Source organism: Mobula hypostoma, chromosome 26 (genome assembly GCF_963921235.1).
Source record: "Mobula hypostoma chromosome 26, sMobHyp1.1, whole genome shotgun sequence".
Classification (NCBI taxonomy): domain Eukaryota; kingdom Metazoa; phylum Chordata; class Chondrichthyes; order Myliobatiformes; family Myliobatidae; genus Mobula; species Mobula hypostoma.
In genome coordinates, this window is record NC_086122.1 from 33,960,532 (window position 1) to 33,976,671 (window position 16,140).

Consider the following 16,140-nt stretch of genomic DNA (forward strand, 5'->3'; position numbering starts at 1 on the left):
ATGTATTTGGCGGAACTGCCTTATGGCTTTGATACTGTGACCACTGATGCATGTCTTTAAAACATATAGGTTTCTCCTGTGTCCTCCAGTTTCCACCTATATCAGTAACACCTATCAGAGGATGATGGCAGGAAAATTAGGGGGGAATTGATGGGCACAGAGTGGGAAATAAGTTGAGAAGTTACAGGGAAATAAGTGGGAGGGAGATGGGATTATTCTGAAAGTCAATATAGACTTGATGGGCCAAATAGCCTCCTAAGCCATGAGAAAATATGAAATAAATAAATTCCGTTCTAAAGATCTGATGCTGACACGACTATTTCTCTCCCCACAGGCATACTGGGAATTTTCTATTTTTATTTGCACTCTGTACTTCAAAACTCCTCACTGCTGAAAGTTTTAAGTGATCAGGAAGTTAGCAAGATATACTTTATACTTTATTGTCGCCAAACAATTGATACTAGAACGTACAATCATCACAGCGATACTTGATTCTGCAATTCCTGCTCCCTTGATTACAAATCGATAGCAAGTATTAAAAATTTAAATTATAAATCATAAATAGAAAATAGAAAAATGGAAAGTAAGGTAGTGCAAAAAAACCGAGAGGCAGGTCCGGATATTTGGAGGGTATGGCCCAGATCCGGGTCAGGATCCGTTCAGCACTCTTATCACAGTTGGAAAGAAGCTGTTCCCAAATCTGGCCGTACGAGTCTTCAAGCTCCTGAGCCTTCTCCCGGAGGGAAGAGGGACGAAAAGTGTGTTGGCTGGGTGGGTTGTGTCCTTGATTATCCTGGCAGCACTGCTCCGACAGTGTGCGGTGTAAAGTGAGTCCAAGGACGGAAGATTGGTTTGTGTGATGTGCTGCGCCGTGTTCATGATCTTCTGCAGCTTCTTCTGGTCTTGGACAGGACAACTTCCACACCAGGTTGTGATGCACCCTAGAAGAATGCTTTCTACGGTGCATCTATATAAATTAGTGAGGGTTTTAGTGGACAGGCCAAATTTCTTTAGTTTTCTCAGGAAGTAAAGGTGCTGGTGGGCCTTCTCGGCAGCGGACTCTGCTTGGTTGGACCAAGTCAGGTCATATGTGGCCGCTTTATAAAATAGTTAGGCCACATCTGGAGTATTGCATACAATTTTGGTCACCCTATTATAGGAAGGATGTGAAGGCTTTGGAGAGGGTGCAGAAGAAGTTTCCCAGGATGTTGCCTGGATACAGGGGGTATGTGCTATAACAGGAGGTTAGGCAAACTTGGGTTGTTTTCTCTGGAGTGACAGAGGCAGAAGGGAGACCTGATATAGATCAATAAGGTTATGAGAGGCACAGATAGAGTAGACGGACAATATCTTTTCTCAAGGGTTGAAATATCTAATACCAGAGGGAGGTGAGAGGGGGTAATTTCAAAGGACATGTGAGGGGGTTAGTTTTTTTTAATCACACAGGTGCCTGGAATGCACTGCCTGGGGTTGTTGTAGGGCAGATACATGAGAGACTTTTCAGAGACATTTAGATAGGCACATAGATGTGAGGAAAAGATTCAAAGCACATTTATTATCAAAGAATGTATAAGTTATACACCTTGAAATTTGTCTGCTTATGGGCAGCCCCAAAACTAGAAACTCGAATAACTAGAAACCACTGAGCAGAGAAAGAGGGGGGAAAAGAAAATCACACGTTGTGCAAATGACAGAAGCAAAGCAACAGTATCCTGAACCAGACTGAGTCCCAGATCTGTTCCTGAAGCAGCTGGAGTAGGCCCAAGCCAAACCCCGGTCACCAGTTTTCACAACAGCGGGGCAGCAACGCACAGCAACCGATCAGTTCACAGCTCAGCGCTGCGGAGAAAGGAATGAACATTTGCGGGAGAGCGAGCAAAATCAGCCCAACCCTCACCTCTGTACCCAGCACTCGAGCTTCCAGTCTATCTGTGCTGGTGTTTAACTTATGCCATATTCCAGGGCCCAGGCCCAGGTGCCCTGATACACCTGGGCCGCCCCACCTGAAGTCGTTCTCAATCTCATCAAATCGGCTCAGTGTTTGGAGCGATCCAACCTTGCACCTGGGTTAGATGGATGGGCATCGAAACTCTTCCGCATCAACTCCTCTCTAAATCGCTCACTCCATCTCCAGCAGCGATACAAACTCCACCTCTGTCTGCGGCTCGGAACACGTTGCGCTTCACAATGCCCCAGCACAGCTCATCCCCTGAACCAGCCTCGCCTCTGCCTGCCTCCTCACTGTCTGCAGGATAGTTCGCCACAATTTGCATCACAAAAGATGCTATAACTAATGTCTTTGGTCGAATCTCTTGCCTTATGATTTACCAGTAACCTGTCGCAAATCTTCGGTAGTGCCATCTTAAACCAGGAAGGGAAGGATATGGACATTGTGTTGGCAGAAGAGATTAGTTAGTCATTTGATTACTAATTTATTTGGTTCAGCAACACTGTGGACCAAAGGGCCTGTTTCTGTGCTGTACTGTTCTATGTTCTATTTGATGAGGTGATCTTTTCTGAGTTAGATTTTAATTCGTGGATTTCTCTGACTATCAAGACCATGTGATTCCTTTCCTGCTTCTGCACTTTAGATCAGTTCCTTTAATAATCTTCATCATGATCCGCAGTTGTCTCAGGGGAAGATTATTTTATAACTGAACAGGTCTAAAGTGCAGAAGCAGGAATCATATAGTCTTGATAATCAGCTGTGGATGGAAATAAATAATTGGTTCTTCATTTCAAGCCATAGTCTGATTCCATGGTTGAATTTTACACGCTGAGTCAAGTAACATTCTCCAACTCCAAGATGTCAACCTTCAGCGTTATTTCTTTTTTAATACTCTAAAATTAAACAAGCACAACACCTAGAGCATAAATACCAAAGAAATCATTACTTTTCTCTTTTGGCCAAACATACACCATAAATATTTTTCCCAGCCTCTTCATTAAGCAATTTTTTTCATTCTTGGTATTTTAAATTATTTCAATTCAACATACTTGCTGTTGTTTTGAGTTACCTGTCCTTCTCTCTCTCCATTTGCTTGTTACCATAGAGAAATTTCCCAGTTGGGAAGGACCATGCTGCCAAGGACTAAAAAAGGAGGAGACAGTAAATTCTGTCACATTTAACTGGAGGTTTTGAGGGAGATCATAGATTTCAAGAAATCTGTGAATAAGTGGGCCGGTTGTTGCCACTACCCAACAATGGCTCATCAATAGTCGCAGCCAGACTGCAGTCTTGAACCCAACATCTTAATACCGAGTGGTCACACCTCTCATCCAAACACCAGTATTGATTGAGTTCACATGGAACAATTAGCTGAAGAAGTCACAGCTCCTGGCCCAGCAGCATTATATTGAATCAGCGGGGGTGTCAGTTTCTGAAGAGGATGCAATGTTTGCAAATGACAATTTTATCATTAACTTGTAGCACCATTCAAATCAAAACAATTATGTTTCACATAAATAGCTCTATTAGAATCAGCTAAAAAGTGCCTACCGTGTCATCTTTATATGCCCTGCTCTCATCTGCCAGAACTGACCAGCAGACCAAGAGACTGAAAAACCCCATCTTCTTTATTCCACTGCAAACTGTCTTCATAACATCCTCTCCCATATATCCTTCACTCTCAGGAGCATCATAAACACTTAAGATCCAAATCAACCGGTGTTCCCTTCCCCTTGCTCTCCTAGACCATTCAATCAAAATTCAAAGGTTCCTTGAGCTCTTCCCCAAACACATCTTCCTTTAGTTTTTCTTCTACCTTCATACCCTCAGAGACTCATTTCCTAAACAATATTCCCACTGAAATGCTGAGGATGCAACTTCCTTTCCCATTTTTCACGTTATCTGATATTTTTTGTTTTTATCTCCTTTATTGAGTTAATAAAATATGATCTGACCTTTCTTACAAGCTATAGTCCTTTCTTGTTGAAGCAGACCATCCAATCTTATTTCTACTGTTGGAAAGGGATCTTAGCAAACATTATTGTGTGATATTGAAAATGGTAAAATATCTCCTTACTTGTCCTTTGATTATCTAAAGCTAATGGCTGCAATGTTCTCCTCCAATGCTCCTCCACCGTCTAGTTGGGTAATACTGCATTTTTGTCTATCCTGTTACAACTAGAGAATATCCAGAAATAGCTGGTACCATTACGTCTGGTGTCCTCAGGGTTTTATCATTGCGTTCTGGTTGCTCTTTTTTTTGTTACTACTTTTGAGCAAATTTTGAATTGGGCAGCCTGCAGATAATGAACACTGAGCTGAGCTGAATTGAACTGAACTGCACTGAGGTATGCCTTTTGTGTTTTATATTCTGTTTTCAAACTTTTATTTCGTTGCCGTTTGTGTGATTTTTTTGTGTGTGGGGGATTGGGAGGATTTGATATTTGGTCGGGTAGGTTGCATGCTTCTTTGTTTCATAAGTGTCTGTGGGGAAGACGAATTTCAGGGTTGTATACTGCATTCGTGCTTTGATAATAAATGTACTTGGAACTTTGAATCTATCAGATGAGAAGCAAACTTGCTTAGATTCTCCCATCTCATTATGAATACTCCACTTAGGTTCACAAACCAGACTCTCATGAGGTAGTAATGAACCAGTAAAGATCAAAGTTAAAAAAAAAAGGTTCCAAGGTTCATTTATTATCAAAGTATGTATGCAGTATACAACTCGGATTCGCCTTCTCTAGATAGTCACAAAACCAAGAAACATGGAAGTTATTCAAACCCCTCCCCTGCACAAAAAAAACTTACAAATCGCCCCAAATTTAAATTGCAATGACAACAAGAGCATCAACTCCACCCCCAAACCCTGCATGCAGAAAAACAAACTGGTGAACTGTGAAAACATCAAACCCCAACCCTCCCACTTACCACACAAAAAGCTTACAAATCACACCAATTTTAAATTGTACAGTGGCAGCAAGAGCAAGATGTACAGGTATATCAGCACTTCATGTTTCCTTAAGGATAGTGGATATGTTCAGAGTAAACCTCTATGAGAATATGAACGCTATTAAGTGGATCCAGAATAATAGTGTCTAATATTTACTGACAGCTGTCTGAGTCAGAGCCAAATGAATCTCCCCATCATTTTTTTCAAACAATACTGTGTACTTATTTCTTACAAATAAGCTTTGGGTTCATTGATAGATCCTACATTTTTTAACTCCATCTGTTTTCCTGCCTGCCTCATGTATGACTCAGAATTTTATTGTCCTGTCTGATCCTGAGCTGAAATCTGTACTTCCAGTACATTACAAGTCATTTTCTGACTCCTACACATACCCATTTAACACCATGTCACTTGGAAGTAACAATTCATCTTCAATATTTAACTCCCTATATATATTCTCTCCACTACTTTTCTCAAGTCTCAGCTAACTGCAAACTCTGTGTCCCTTGCACCTTAATCCTCTCTGTGATGTACACGAGAAATCATTCTCTCCTCTTCAAATCACTATACGATATCAATTCAGCCTTTTCATATTATCATTTTCAAATACAAATTCTATGCCTTACCCTGTCTTAGAACTTCTGCTCCCACCACACAGCTCTTTATTTCTCCATCAAAACTGTGATGGCCTTCTACTGGTCGATATTTTCCTACTTGGTGCGAGGCAAGTGATCAAATTATAAATTCCTTAAACTTCTTTTACTTTGCCTTCAATTCGGTTCTTTTGCAACCCTGATACCAGTTACCTGAGTAACAAATTAAGCAAACTTTTCCCCTTATGGTTGTTATAAGGATGTTATACTAAAAAAATTCTTTTTTCCATGTTTTAAGATCTGGAAATCAAGTACAGCTATTACTAAGGCTAAAGAAAACAGGAGCAGCTGAGAAGTGATCTCCATCTCAGAGTCATGTAGATGAAGAACAGTCTGGGTTTGATCTCCAAACTGAGCTGTTAGGCTCAGCTACTGTAGTATTCCAATGTTCGCATGCAACAGTGGCCACACCCCGGGCAATGGATTCCACAAGCCGACTAAACCAGGTCAGGGTAGCCGACGGGTCTCAAACCCTCAGTGAGATAGGGAGTTGTCTCTCCCAGCATGTGAAGACAGACTCCAGCAGATTGAGCAGACGAGACCGTTGGTCCAACAGTCAAGAAGGCGGTCTCTGCAAACGTCGTGGAACGTGTAGAGCACGACAAGACACAGAAGACGTCCTGGTCATCCACTGCGCCTAGTCCCATCTCCAGCCATCTTGACTCTGTCTTGCCACTGGATCCAGATGGGAATTGGGAAGAGAGAGTGAGGCTGATGCTGCGCAACTCTCCCTCACTTACACAATTCCAATGTTTTTGTTGGCTTTGGCAACCTTGGATTGAGGAAGGAAAACAGTGCAGTTCTGCTTGTAATTACAATTCAAATCTGTCCTGGAAGTCCCAGTAAATATAGGAACAGGTTTGGTTACTATTTTCTCTGTTGTCTCTGTTGTACTCAAATGACATGTGCAGGCTGGTCATTGTAGTGAATATTCAAAGGTAATAGCTTAGTTACATAGTCATAACCTTGCATCAAGGAGGGAAGAAACCTCAGTGTTTGAAAGCTTGACACTTATAGGAACATTCAGAAACAATTTCTCTTAAACTCTGAGACATCCAGAGATAAAAACATCAAATACCAATTCTGAAATACAAATCAATTTTTCCAAAACACAAATCTATTGGGGGTTTTACAACTGATCTAATTTATCTTATAATAGAATTGCTTATGTGTGATCTGAAGCTTCAGCAGTCTTAACAAAAGAGGAAAAAAGTTAGCAATATTTTTTCTGAGATTGGTGAACAAAAGTTTTTAAAGTTTTAAGCTGTTGCCCATCTTAGACTCTTCAGCAGTATGTGTTAGGAAAATGGCATTTGATTACTGTAAAACCTATGAACATTTAATTTGGGTATACTACACAGGTAAGCTGCATGAGCAAATATTTAGTTGCCAATAGGTATAAAAGGAATGCCCCAAACTCAGTCAATATCAATCACATTATTTTAAAATCTAGATGAAAAATAAAGCTCCATGAAGACAACTGCTAAGGAGATAAGGAAAATGCCAGAAGATCTCAAGGCAATAAGAGTTAGGCTATTCAGCCCATTGAGTGGGCTCCACCATTCAATCCTGACTGACTTTTTTTTTGGACCTCATTCTCCTGCCCTCTCCCTGTAACCTTTAATGCCCTCACCAATCAAGAACTTATTGATCTCTGCCTTAAATACATCCAATGACTTGGTCTCCACAGCCCTCTATGGCAATGAATTCTACAGATTTTTTCCCTCTGGCTGAGGAATTTCCTGCTCATCTCAGTTTTAAGGGATGCCCCCTTATTCTAAAGTTGTGCCCTCAGATGCTAGACTCTCCAACTGATGGAAATATCCCTTCCATGTCCACTCAATCCAGCCTTTCAGTATCTGTTTGGTTCCCCCTCTCATCCTTCTGAATGCTATCAACACAAAGACAACAAACATTCCTCATAGGATTATTCCTGTGAAACTCTTCTGGACCTTCCCCAGGGGTTGAACATCTCCTCTCAAAATGGCTACTCTGTTGATAACATAAATTCATAATTTTAAGGGAAGGAGTAAGAAAATTTCCTCCCTCTGAACTTGATTGTAATTCCATTCCATGTTTCCAAGATATTGTCTCCTCTGGCATTCTGTTTAAGGGTCTAAGTAACGGCAAGGCTTAAACAATAACTTATAATGTCTTTGTTTGTCAAGCACACATTATTGGAACAGGGATGGACAGATCAGGTTGGAGTCAGGCATCAAGATCGTTCCTCAGGGCAGTACCCTGGACCTGCTTCATCAATGGCCTTCCTTGCACTGTAAGGTCTGAAATTGTGATGTTCATGAGTGAGTGCACAATGTTTCATTTCCCTTCACATCTCAACCAATGAAGCAGCCCATGCCGACAGGAGGCAAGACCTGAACGATATTCAAGCACATGCATGCAAAAATCATGTCACAGAAGAATCAGCCAATGATCATCTCCAACAGAGAAAGATTAAACATCTAGTCTTGACATGCTGTGGCATAACCATTGCCAAGTTCTTCACCATTAACGTCCTAATTGTCAATGACCAGAAACTCATCTGGTCCAGCCGGATGAATATAGATGCCAAGTGAGTAGGTCAGAGGCTAAGTATCCTGAGGCAAGTGACTCAGTTAAGGTCTTTCCACCATCTACAAGGTGCAAGAAAGGAGTGAATGGAATGTTCTCCATTTGATTGAATGAGTTCAGCTTCAGCCTGATTCCATCAAGGACAAAGCAGCTGGCTACATAAGCATCTCATGCACCACCCCAGCACTTGCTTCCCCACTACTGGCACACAGTGACTGAACTGTTTACCACCTAAGCTCATCTCGTATTGTCAGAGAAAGAGAATGTTGATGGGGTTGAGACATTCCAGAACTGAAGCACATGGGAAGGTTGAATTTTGATTTCTGATTCAGTACAGAACACCTATAGAATGGGGTAAAAGGCAGAGAGAAAAGTTCATGAGGGATGTGACACCGTTTGAATGCAGGTCAACAATTACACTTGATACTCTGGAGCAGTCATGTGTACACAAGGGCAGTATTCTTCTAGTCTGTTCAGGACACAACTATTCAGCACATATAAAATCACTAAGGAGGAAAAGATGTTTGAAAAAAAAACAATGACAGAGTGATGAATCTTGGTTTACGTGCAAGGATTAAAAGAATAATTGTCCACATGTCTGATGTCATACTGTCGTAAGTCCCTAAAATGTCTCGATTCTTTGCAATAATTATGTGACAGAAACACTTGGTAGTATTACTGTTTAACCAGTTTGATTAATTGTGTTGCAGGAATTATTATTAAAAACAGTTTATATTTCTTGTCGAGGGGCACGGGTAGAATCTTGAGTTTAACAGATTTACTATTTGGAGACAATGTCTTCTGAATCAACAGTTCCCAACTCAAGGTGGAGATTCAATCAGTGGCTTGAATGCAGAGTTTCAGAATGATTACAGACATCTTTGGATCTTGTCAATGTCCATGTCCTGCGGGGAATCTAATTCTTTCTCGCAGGCATCTCCAGATCCTAATTGCACAGTTCTATCTGAACAGATGTCTCTTTTGTTCTCCAGTTCTTCTTGTGAAATGGAAGCTGAAGTTTCTGCTAATATCTGACCTGTATCAAACCAAGATAAAGGGTTCTCTGTGGGTCCCAGTTGTAGGTCTGTTTCAGGAGTTGAAAGATCTTCACTTTTTGCTTTTGGTCCTTTCTTGGCAAGGCGTGGAACCTTCTGGATGTCTGCAAGCAGCTCCTGGTTTTCTTCTTTCCAGTGTCGGAATTTTGCTGCTGTCAAATTAGGATCATCCAAGATCTTGTTGATAGATTGCAAATCTACAATTTTGGCCTAAAATTGTTCACAGAATAGTTAGTAACCACCACAGCAAAACACAAACAAAAAAAAACCAGGTGATTCATGCAATGAGATTGACTTAATTACTTGCCTTTAGCGTGCTCTTGAGTGCTCGCAGATTGTGCACTTTCTCGTTGATCACTGGATTCTTGTTTCGTCTGACGAATGACTGATGATAATCTTTTCGAAAAGATTGTTCTTTACCAAGTAATGAGACTCCACCCTGCTCCAAGACTTTCATTAACACTTCCAGTTCATCACTAGAACTTTGTACGGGTTCTGAATAAATGGACAGAAATATAAGTGAGTTGTGTATAATAAATTTTGAACATATCCTATCCCTCAAGCGTAGTGCACCAGAAAGGGGAGATGTTTTTTAATGTCAAATATAAACTGATGATGAGTTTAGCTGACATAGTCTTATTTTGTGCTGTCCCTTACACGTTTGTCCGCTCTTGGACTGTATTCCTTGGAGTTTAGAAGAATGAGGGGAGACCTCATAGAAACATTTCGAATGTTAAAAGGCATGGACAGAGTGGATGCGGCAAAGTTGTTTCCCATGATGGGGGAGTCTAGTATGAGAGGGCATGACTTCAGGATTGAAGGGCGCCCTTTCAGAACAGAAATGCGAAAAAATTTTTTTAGTCAGAGGGTGGTGAATCTATGGAATTTGTTGCCACGGGCAGCAGTGGAGGCCAAGTCATTGGGTGTATTTAAGGCAGCGATTGATAGGTATCTGAGTAGCCAGGGCATCAAAGCTTATGGTGAGAAGGCGGGGCAGTGGGACTAAATAGGATAAAATGGATCAGCTCATGATAAAATGGCGGAGCAGACTCGATGGGCCGAATGGCCTACTTCTGCTCCTTTGTCTTATGGTCTTATGGTCTTATATCAGTAACCAGTTTATTTTACATAGTTATTTCACACTACTGCTCACTCAAATTAATTTTATACTAATGTTGATCAGAGATTCTCAGTGAAATTAAACCTTTGTTTTATATAGGATAACTTGGATCAAAATAGCTCTGGGTAGGTCTTACAAAGTGAGTGGTAGGGCACTGAGGAGTGTGGTAGAACCAAGGGATCTGGGAATACAAGTCCATAATTCGTTGAAAGTGGTGTCACAGGTAGATAGGGTCATAAAGAAAGTTCTTGGCACTTTAGTTTTCATAGATTAAAGTACTGAGTGTAGGAGTTGGGATGTTATGTTGAAGTTGTAGAAGATGTTGGCGAGTCCTAATTTGGAGTATAATGTGCAGTTTTGGTCACCAACCTACAGGAAAGATGTAAATAAGGTTGAAAGAGTAAAGAGAAAATTTACAAGGATGTTGTTGGGGCTGGAGGATCTGAGTTATAAGGAAAGATTGAACAGGCTTAATTTATTCTCTAAAATGTAGAGTATTGAGAGGAGATTTGATACAAGTATACAAAATTAAGAGAGGTATAGTTAGGGTAAATGCAAGCGGGCTTTTCCCACTGAGGGTGGGTGGGACTAAAGGTCATGGGTGAAAGGTGAAATGTTTAAGGGTAACATGAGGGGAAACTTTTTCACTCAGAGGGTGGTGAAAGTGTGGAATGAGCTGCCAGTGAAAGTGGTGCATGCAATTTTCATTTCAATGTTTAAGAGAAGTTTGGACAGATGTGGTCTGGGTGCAGGTCGATTGGACTCGGTAGTTTAAATGGTTCGGCATGGACTAGATGGTTTGAAGGGCCTATGTCTGTACTGTAGTTTTTTTCTGACCCTATGTCTTTCTAAAGTTATAGACTGAACGATACAAATACGGTGGGAGACTTCTCTTTTTAATTTTGTCCGGAATTGGTTTCCATTCAAAATACAAATTATAGTTGCAATTCAACTTTGGTTTTAAGAATTGAGAGCAAGTCAACAGGTGTAAATGGGAGGTAAGAGTACAGTAATGGGGGTGAGCTGGAGATTGACAGATGATGAGAGCTAACATTTGGCTACCATGAAAAAAGAGCGCTGAGAGGGAATGGAAAACAGTGGCCACTTTACAGATACATTATGAGAGAGTGGTTAACCACAAACGCTGGTATACAACAGTGAAATGGGGGGGGGTGTGGAGCTGTGTGATTCTGCAGTCATAGAGCGTGGGGTAGCAGCAATTCAGAATGGAGGTAATGCAGGAGTGAGAATGTAAGGGTAAACACAGAGGCGTAGGAGATCACAGAGCTAGATGGTTAAACAAATAAGGAGCATACTGAAGTTCTAAAGTTCAGCGGAGAGGAGTTTCGGGGATGAAGCTACAACCTCATTTCCCAACTCTGGAAGAGCAGGACATGCTAGGAGGCTTCAGAGTTTCTGTAACTGTAATCCTCTTCTAAAGAGTATACAATTAATTAGAAGTAACTTCCTGCTGTCTGTCACAGGGGAAATCATTGCCTTCTCCCTAGGGCACAAGGGCTATCCCTTTCCACAAACACCTGATCACCATTGTTGACTCCAAGAGATATGCAGGCAGCATGAACCAGTGTTGACAGCTCAAATCCAAAGGAAGAATGGAGTATCTTTCTGAACTTTGATTGATCAGAGAAATTAGTCTCCATCTGCTACATGATGGCATGCAAACTGCAACCACAACTAGTCCACAAAACACTGGAGGTGAGTGAAAGTAAAGCTGCACATCATCTGTTTAACCTGCATTGCCTTCACTGCAGAAGCAACTTTAGTTATCAAGTTTCAGAACATGGACAATGCTTGCATATGCACAAAGATGGAAGCCAAGCTTATTAATCAACTCGTTCCCTCAGCATACAACCCCTGGTTCTGATCACTCGTTCAATTAGATCATTACTTATTCTTCTTATCGCTAGTGAGCATAAGCCCAGCCTACTTATCTCATACGCCAAGCTCATCATTCCAGTAATAAATCTGGTGAGCCTTTTGCTGCACTTCCTCCATCACAATCATATTCTTCTTTCAAGCACAGGAAATTACCAAGATGCTGGAAGTCCAAAGCAACACACACACAAAATGTTGGAAGAACTCAGCAGGTCAGGCAGCATCTATGGAAATGAATAAACGTTCAACATTTTGGGCCAAGATCCTTCTTCAGGATGAAGGAAGGACGAAGACGCCAGAATAAAAAGATGAGGGGAGGGGAAGGAGGATAGCTAGAAAGTGCTAGGTGAGCCCAAGTAGCTGGGAAGCATAAAGGGCTGGAAAGAAAAGAATCTGATAGGAGAGGGAAGTGGACCAGAGGAGAAAGGGAAGGAGAAGGGGACCCAGGGGGAAGTGATAGGCATGTGAGAAGAGGTAAAAGACCAGAGTGGGAAATAGAAGAGGTGGAGGGAAATCGATATTCATGCCATCAGGTTGGAGGTGACCCAAACGGAATATAAGGTGTTGCTCCTCTTCCCCAAGGGTGGCTTCATCCTGGCCCAAGAAGATGCCACGGACTGACATGTTGGAACGGGAATGGGAATTAAAATGTTTGGCCACCGGGAAGTTCTGCTTTTGGCAGATGGAGCAGAGGTGCTCGACGAGGCAGTCCCCCAATTTATGACGGGTCTCACCAATGTAGAGGAGGCCGCAAGTTGTTCTTCCTCCCCACCGCACTTTAATCATTAACGGTTTGTAGGCAATGCTACCAGAACCCTATAAACACTAACCTCTGTCAATCTTTCACTATTTTAGAAATAATTACATTGGGTGGCAGAGTGGAGATACGTCTCTACCAAAGGAGGTGTAAGGCACTCCTTCCTTCCGCTAGCCTGCAGGTCATCTTTGGGCAAAGTGTAGCACCCGCTTAGCCCCCCTGATCAGGGACATGCAGAGCCATGGGAGCAGATGGTGGATGGTCATATGAGCAGCTGGTGCATATCACGTCCTGGTTATGCGACCACTGATGCCAGGCAGACAACCTTTGAAGAGTATTGATAATGGCTGGAGTCACCCGTCTTGTAAAGACATGGCCCAAAAGGTGGCAATGGCAAACTTCTTCTGTAGAAAAATTTGCCAAGAGCAATCATGGTCACGGAAAGAGCATGATCGCCTACTTTATACAACATGGTACATATCAAATGAACAAACAAAGAACATTATATTTTATCTACACAAATGTACCAATCCATTCAGTTTATCTACATCTTCCAAGCTTCCATGCATCCTTCTCACAGCCCATACTGCCACCTAGCTTTAACTGGGTATTGCTCAAAAGGAAGTGCTTGGGATTTCATTGAGGGCCTGAGTCAAGTCTCTTAATTGGAAGCGTACAGAAGTTCAAACTCAAGTGTATTGTCATTCAACCATACATACGTACACTGCCAAATGAGGCAATGTTCCCCTGGTCCAAGGTGCACAACACAGTACATGTAACTCACACAACTAATACAAAGTAATATCACCACTAGTAAATTAACAAATGCTAAGGTACATTTGCAACACAAGTTAAAAAGTAAACGATATAACACTACTGGTGCTTCATGAGTGTAGCATAAACAGCAGAGAAAGCACTTCACCTTTTCTTTACTCACCTACCCTGTCAAGTACTTCTTTTCCCATCTGTGATAGAATCTGGAGCACAAACTGGCCTCACTTGCCACATGAAAACCCACAGGATTAGATTACCTTTACTTATCACATGTACATTGAAACACATGTCAGACTGTGTCGGCATCAGCAACCAACACAGTCCGAGGATATGCTGGGGCAGCCCGGAAGTGTCATCATGCTCCTGGCACCAACAAAGCATGCCCACAACTTAGTAACCATAGCCTGCATCTTTGGAATGCTGGAGGAAACTGGAGAAACTGGAGACCCGCGTACAAAGTAGCAGAGATTCAGCAAGAGTATCATCATCACCCTGAGTGGCAGGCTGGAGATACCAAAGGAGGTGTAAGGAGCTTCCTTCCCTCTGCTAGCCTGCTGCTACCCTTGGGCAAGGTGTAGCACCTACTTCCCCCCACCCCCACAAGATTAGGGTCACGTGAAGCAGGTGGTGGATGGTCGTATGAGCAGCCAGTGCACATCACAAGTCCTGGTTATGCGACCACTGACACCAGGCAGACAATCTCTGAAGAGTATTGATAATGGCTGGGGTCACTCGTCTTGTAAAGACACTGCCCAGAAGAAGGCAACGGCAAACCACTTCTGTAGAAAAATTTGTCAAGAACAATCATGGACATGGAAAGACTATGATCACCCACGTCATACGGCACGGCCGATGATGATGATGATGATATGAACTTTTGTTTTGATTCAGCAAGAGTATAGGGACAAAAAAGTTCATATGAAAAGCAGAAATGGAGATGCAGAGAGAAAAAAAAATAAACAGTCAATGGGAGGGAAATAGAGGGGAAAGTATGCAGATCAGGAGAGAGTGCGGAGCAAAAGGGGAAGCAGTGGAAGGATCAAGAACAGGGCAGACGAATACAGTGCTAGGAAAGAGACAGAGATAGCGAGTAAACTGAGCAACGATGTTGAATTAACTGCAGGTGGTTAACAGATTAAAACAGCAAGAACAGAGATTGGAGGGTTGTGGATACAGCGTCACGGTAACAGTGGTTAGCACAACGTTTTGCCGTACAGGCAACTCAGGTTCAATTCCTGCCACCGTCAATGAGGAGTTTGTACGTTCTCCCTGTGACAGGATAGGTTTCTTCTGGGTACTCCCACAGTCCAAAGGTGTACCAGTTGGTAGATTAATTGGTCATTGTAAGTTGTCCTGCGATTAGGCTAGGGTGAAATCGGGGGTTGCTGGGTGGCGTGACTCGAAAGACCTACTCCACACTGTATCTCTATAATAATAGTAATAATTATTATTATCAAAATACATAATAAAAGACTAACAAATTCAAGAGAATACATGCAGAAAATGCCAGGGGAAACCAGAAACTATCCAACACATTACAGGATCCTGCAGCAGTTTAACTCAATCTGATTACTTACGCAGGCACAATCAAGTGGCAAACATCATTCACCAAAATCTTGCTTTAAAATACAAATTCTTAAAAGACTCTATACCTTACTATAAATACAAGCCTGATCCAGTTTTAGAGTCAGGGTCCTACAAATTGTATCATTTCCAATCCGTTATTACAGATAGGTCAATCTATAATAACCGCAAGAACAAACTTATTTAATAGGTATCGCCATTCCAAACGCACATAACTTACAGAAATCAATAAGTGAAAAGCATCAGAAATATGCTGAATTAAAAGAGCAAATTGAAAGACAATGGAACAATAACTGGGTATTCATTGTCGCAATTGTAATATCGGCTATGGAACATTAACTGGGTATACATTATCCCAATTGTAATATTGACAACTGGTATCATCTCAAAGTCACTGCACAATAGCTTTAAACAATTAGACCTACACAGCAATATTTATGTAAATCTCCAGAAAGCCACAATACTAAACACCACTAGAATAGTCCGAAAGTTCCTAGCAATTGTGAAATGAGTGTGCTTGGCTATGTCTGTATTTTAGGTTTTACCAGCTTAAGCTGAGAAAAAAAACCAAAAGAATATGGTGGGAAAGCAGAAGAGCAAGTGTAGACACAGGGATAAAGCAGAGGAGAAAGCAACACTCACAACACGCTGGAGGAACTCAGCAGGTCGGGCAGCATCCGTGGAAACGAATCAGTCAACGTTTTGGGCCGGAACGCTTCGTCAGGACTGAAGAGGGAAGGGGCAGAGGGAACTAACAATGAAGCAGTGAGGGATGGGAAGCTGTGAGAATAGTGTGGAGCTGCAGAGTTTTACCTGTGTGAGAGCAGCT

The 16,140-nt window shown here is 41.8% G+C and overlaps 1 protein-coding gene across 2 annotated transcripts in view; it reads right to left on the bottom strand.

Annotated features, from left to right (window-relative positions):
- Positions 1-502: 502 nt before the first annotated feature.
- Positions 503-16,140, bottom strand: part of cnksr1 (connector enhancer of kinase suppressor of Ras 1) — a 91,619-nt gene continuing 75,981 nt past the window's right edge. For both annotated transcript variants that reach the window (XM_063033807.1, XM_063033808.1), the window contains 2 exons: positions 9,488-9,675; positions 503-9,390 (listed from right to left, as the gene is read on the bottom strand). In XM_063033807.1, the coding sequence (XP_062889877.1) occupies positions 8,995-9,390; positions 9,488-9,675 (584 nt within the window). In that variant the 3' untranslated portion in view covers positions 503-8,994. The remainder of the gene's footprint in view (positions 9,391-9,487; positions 9,676-16,140) is intronic.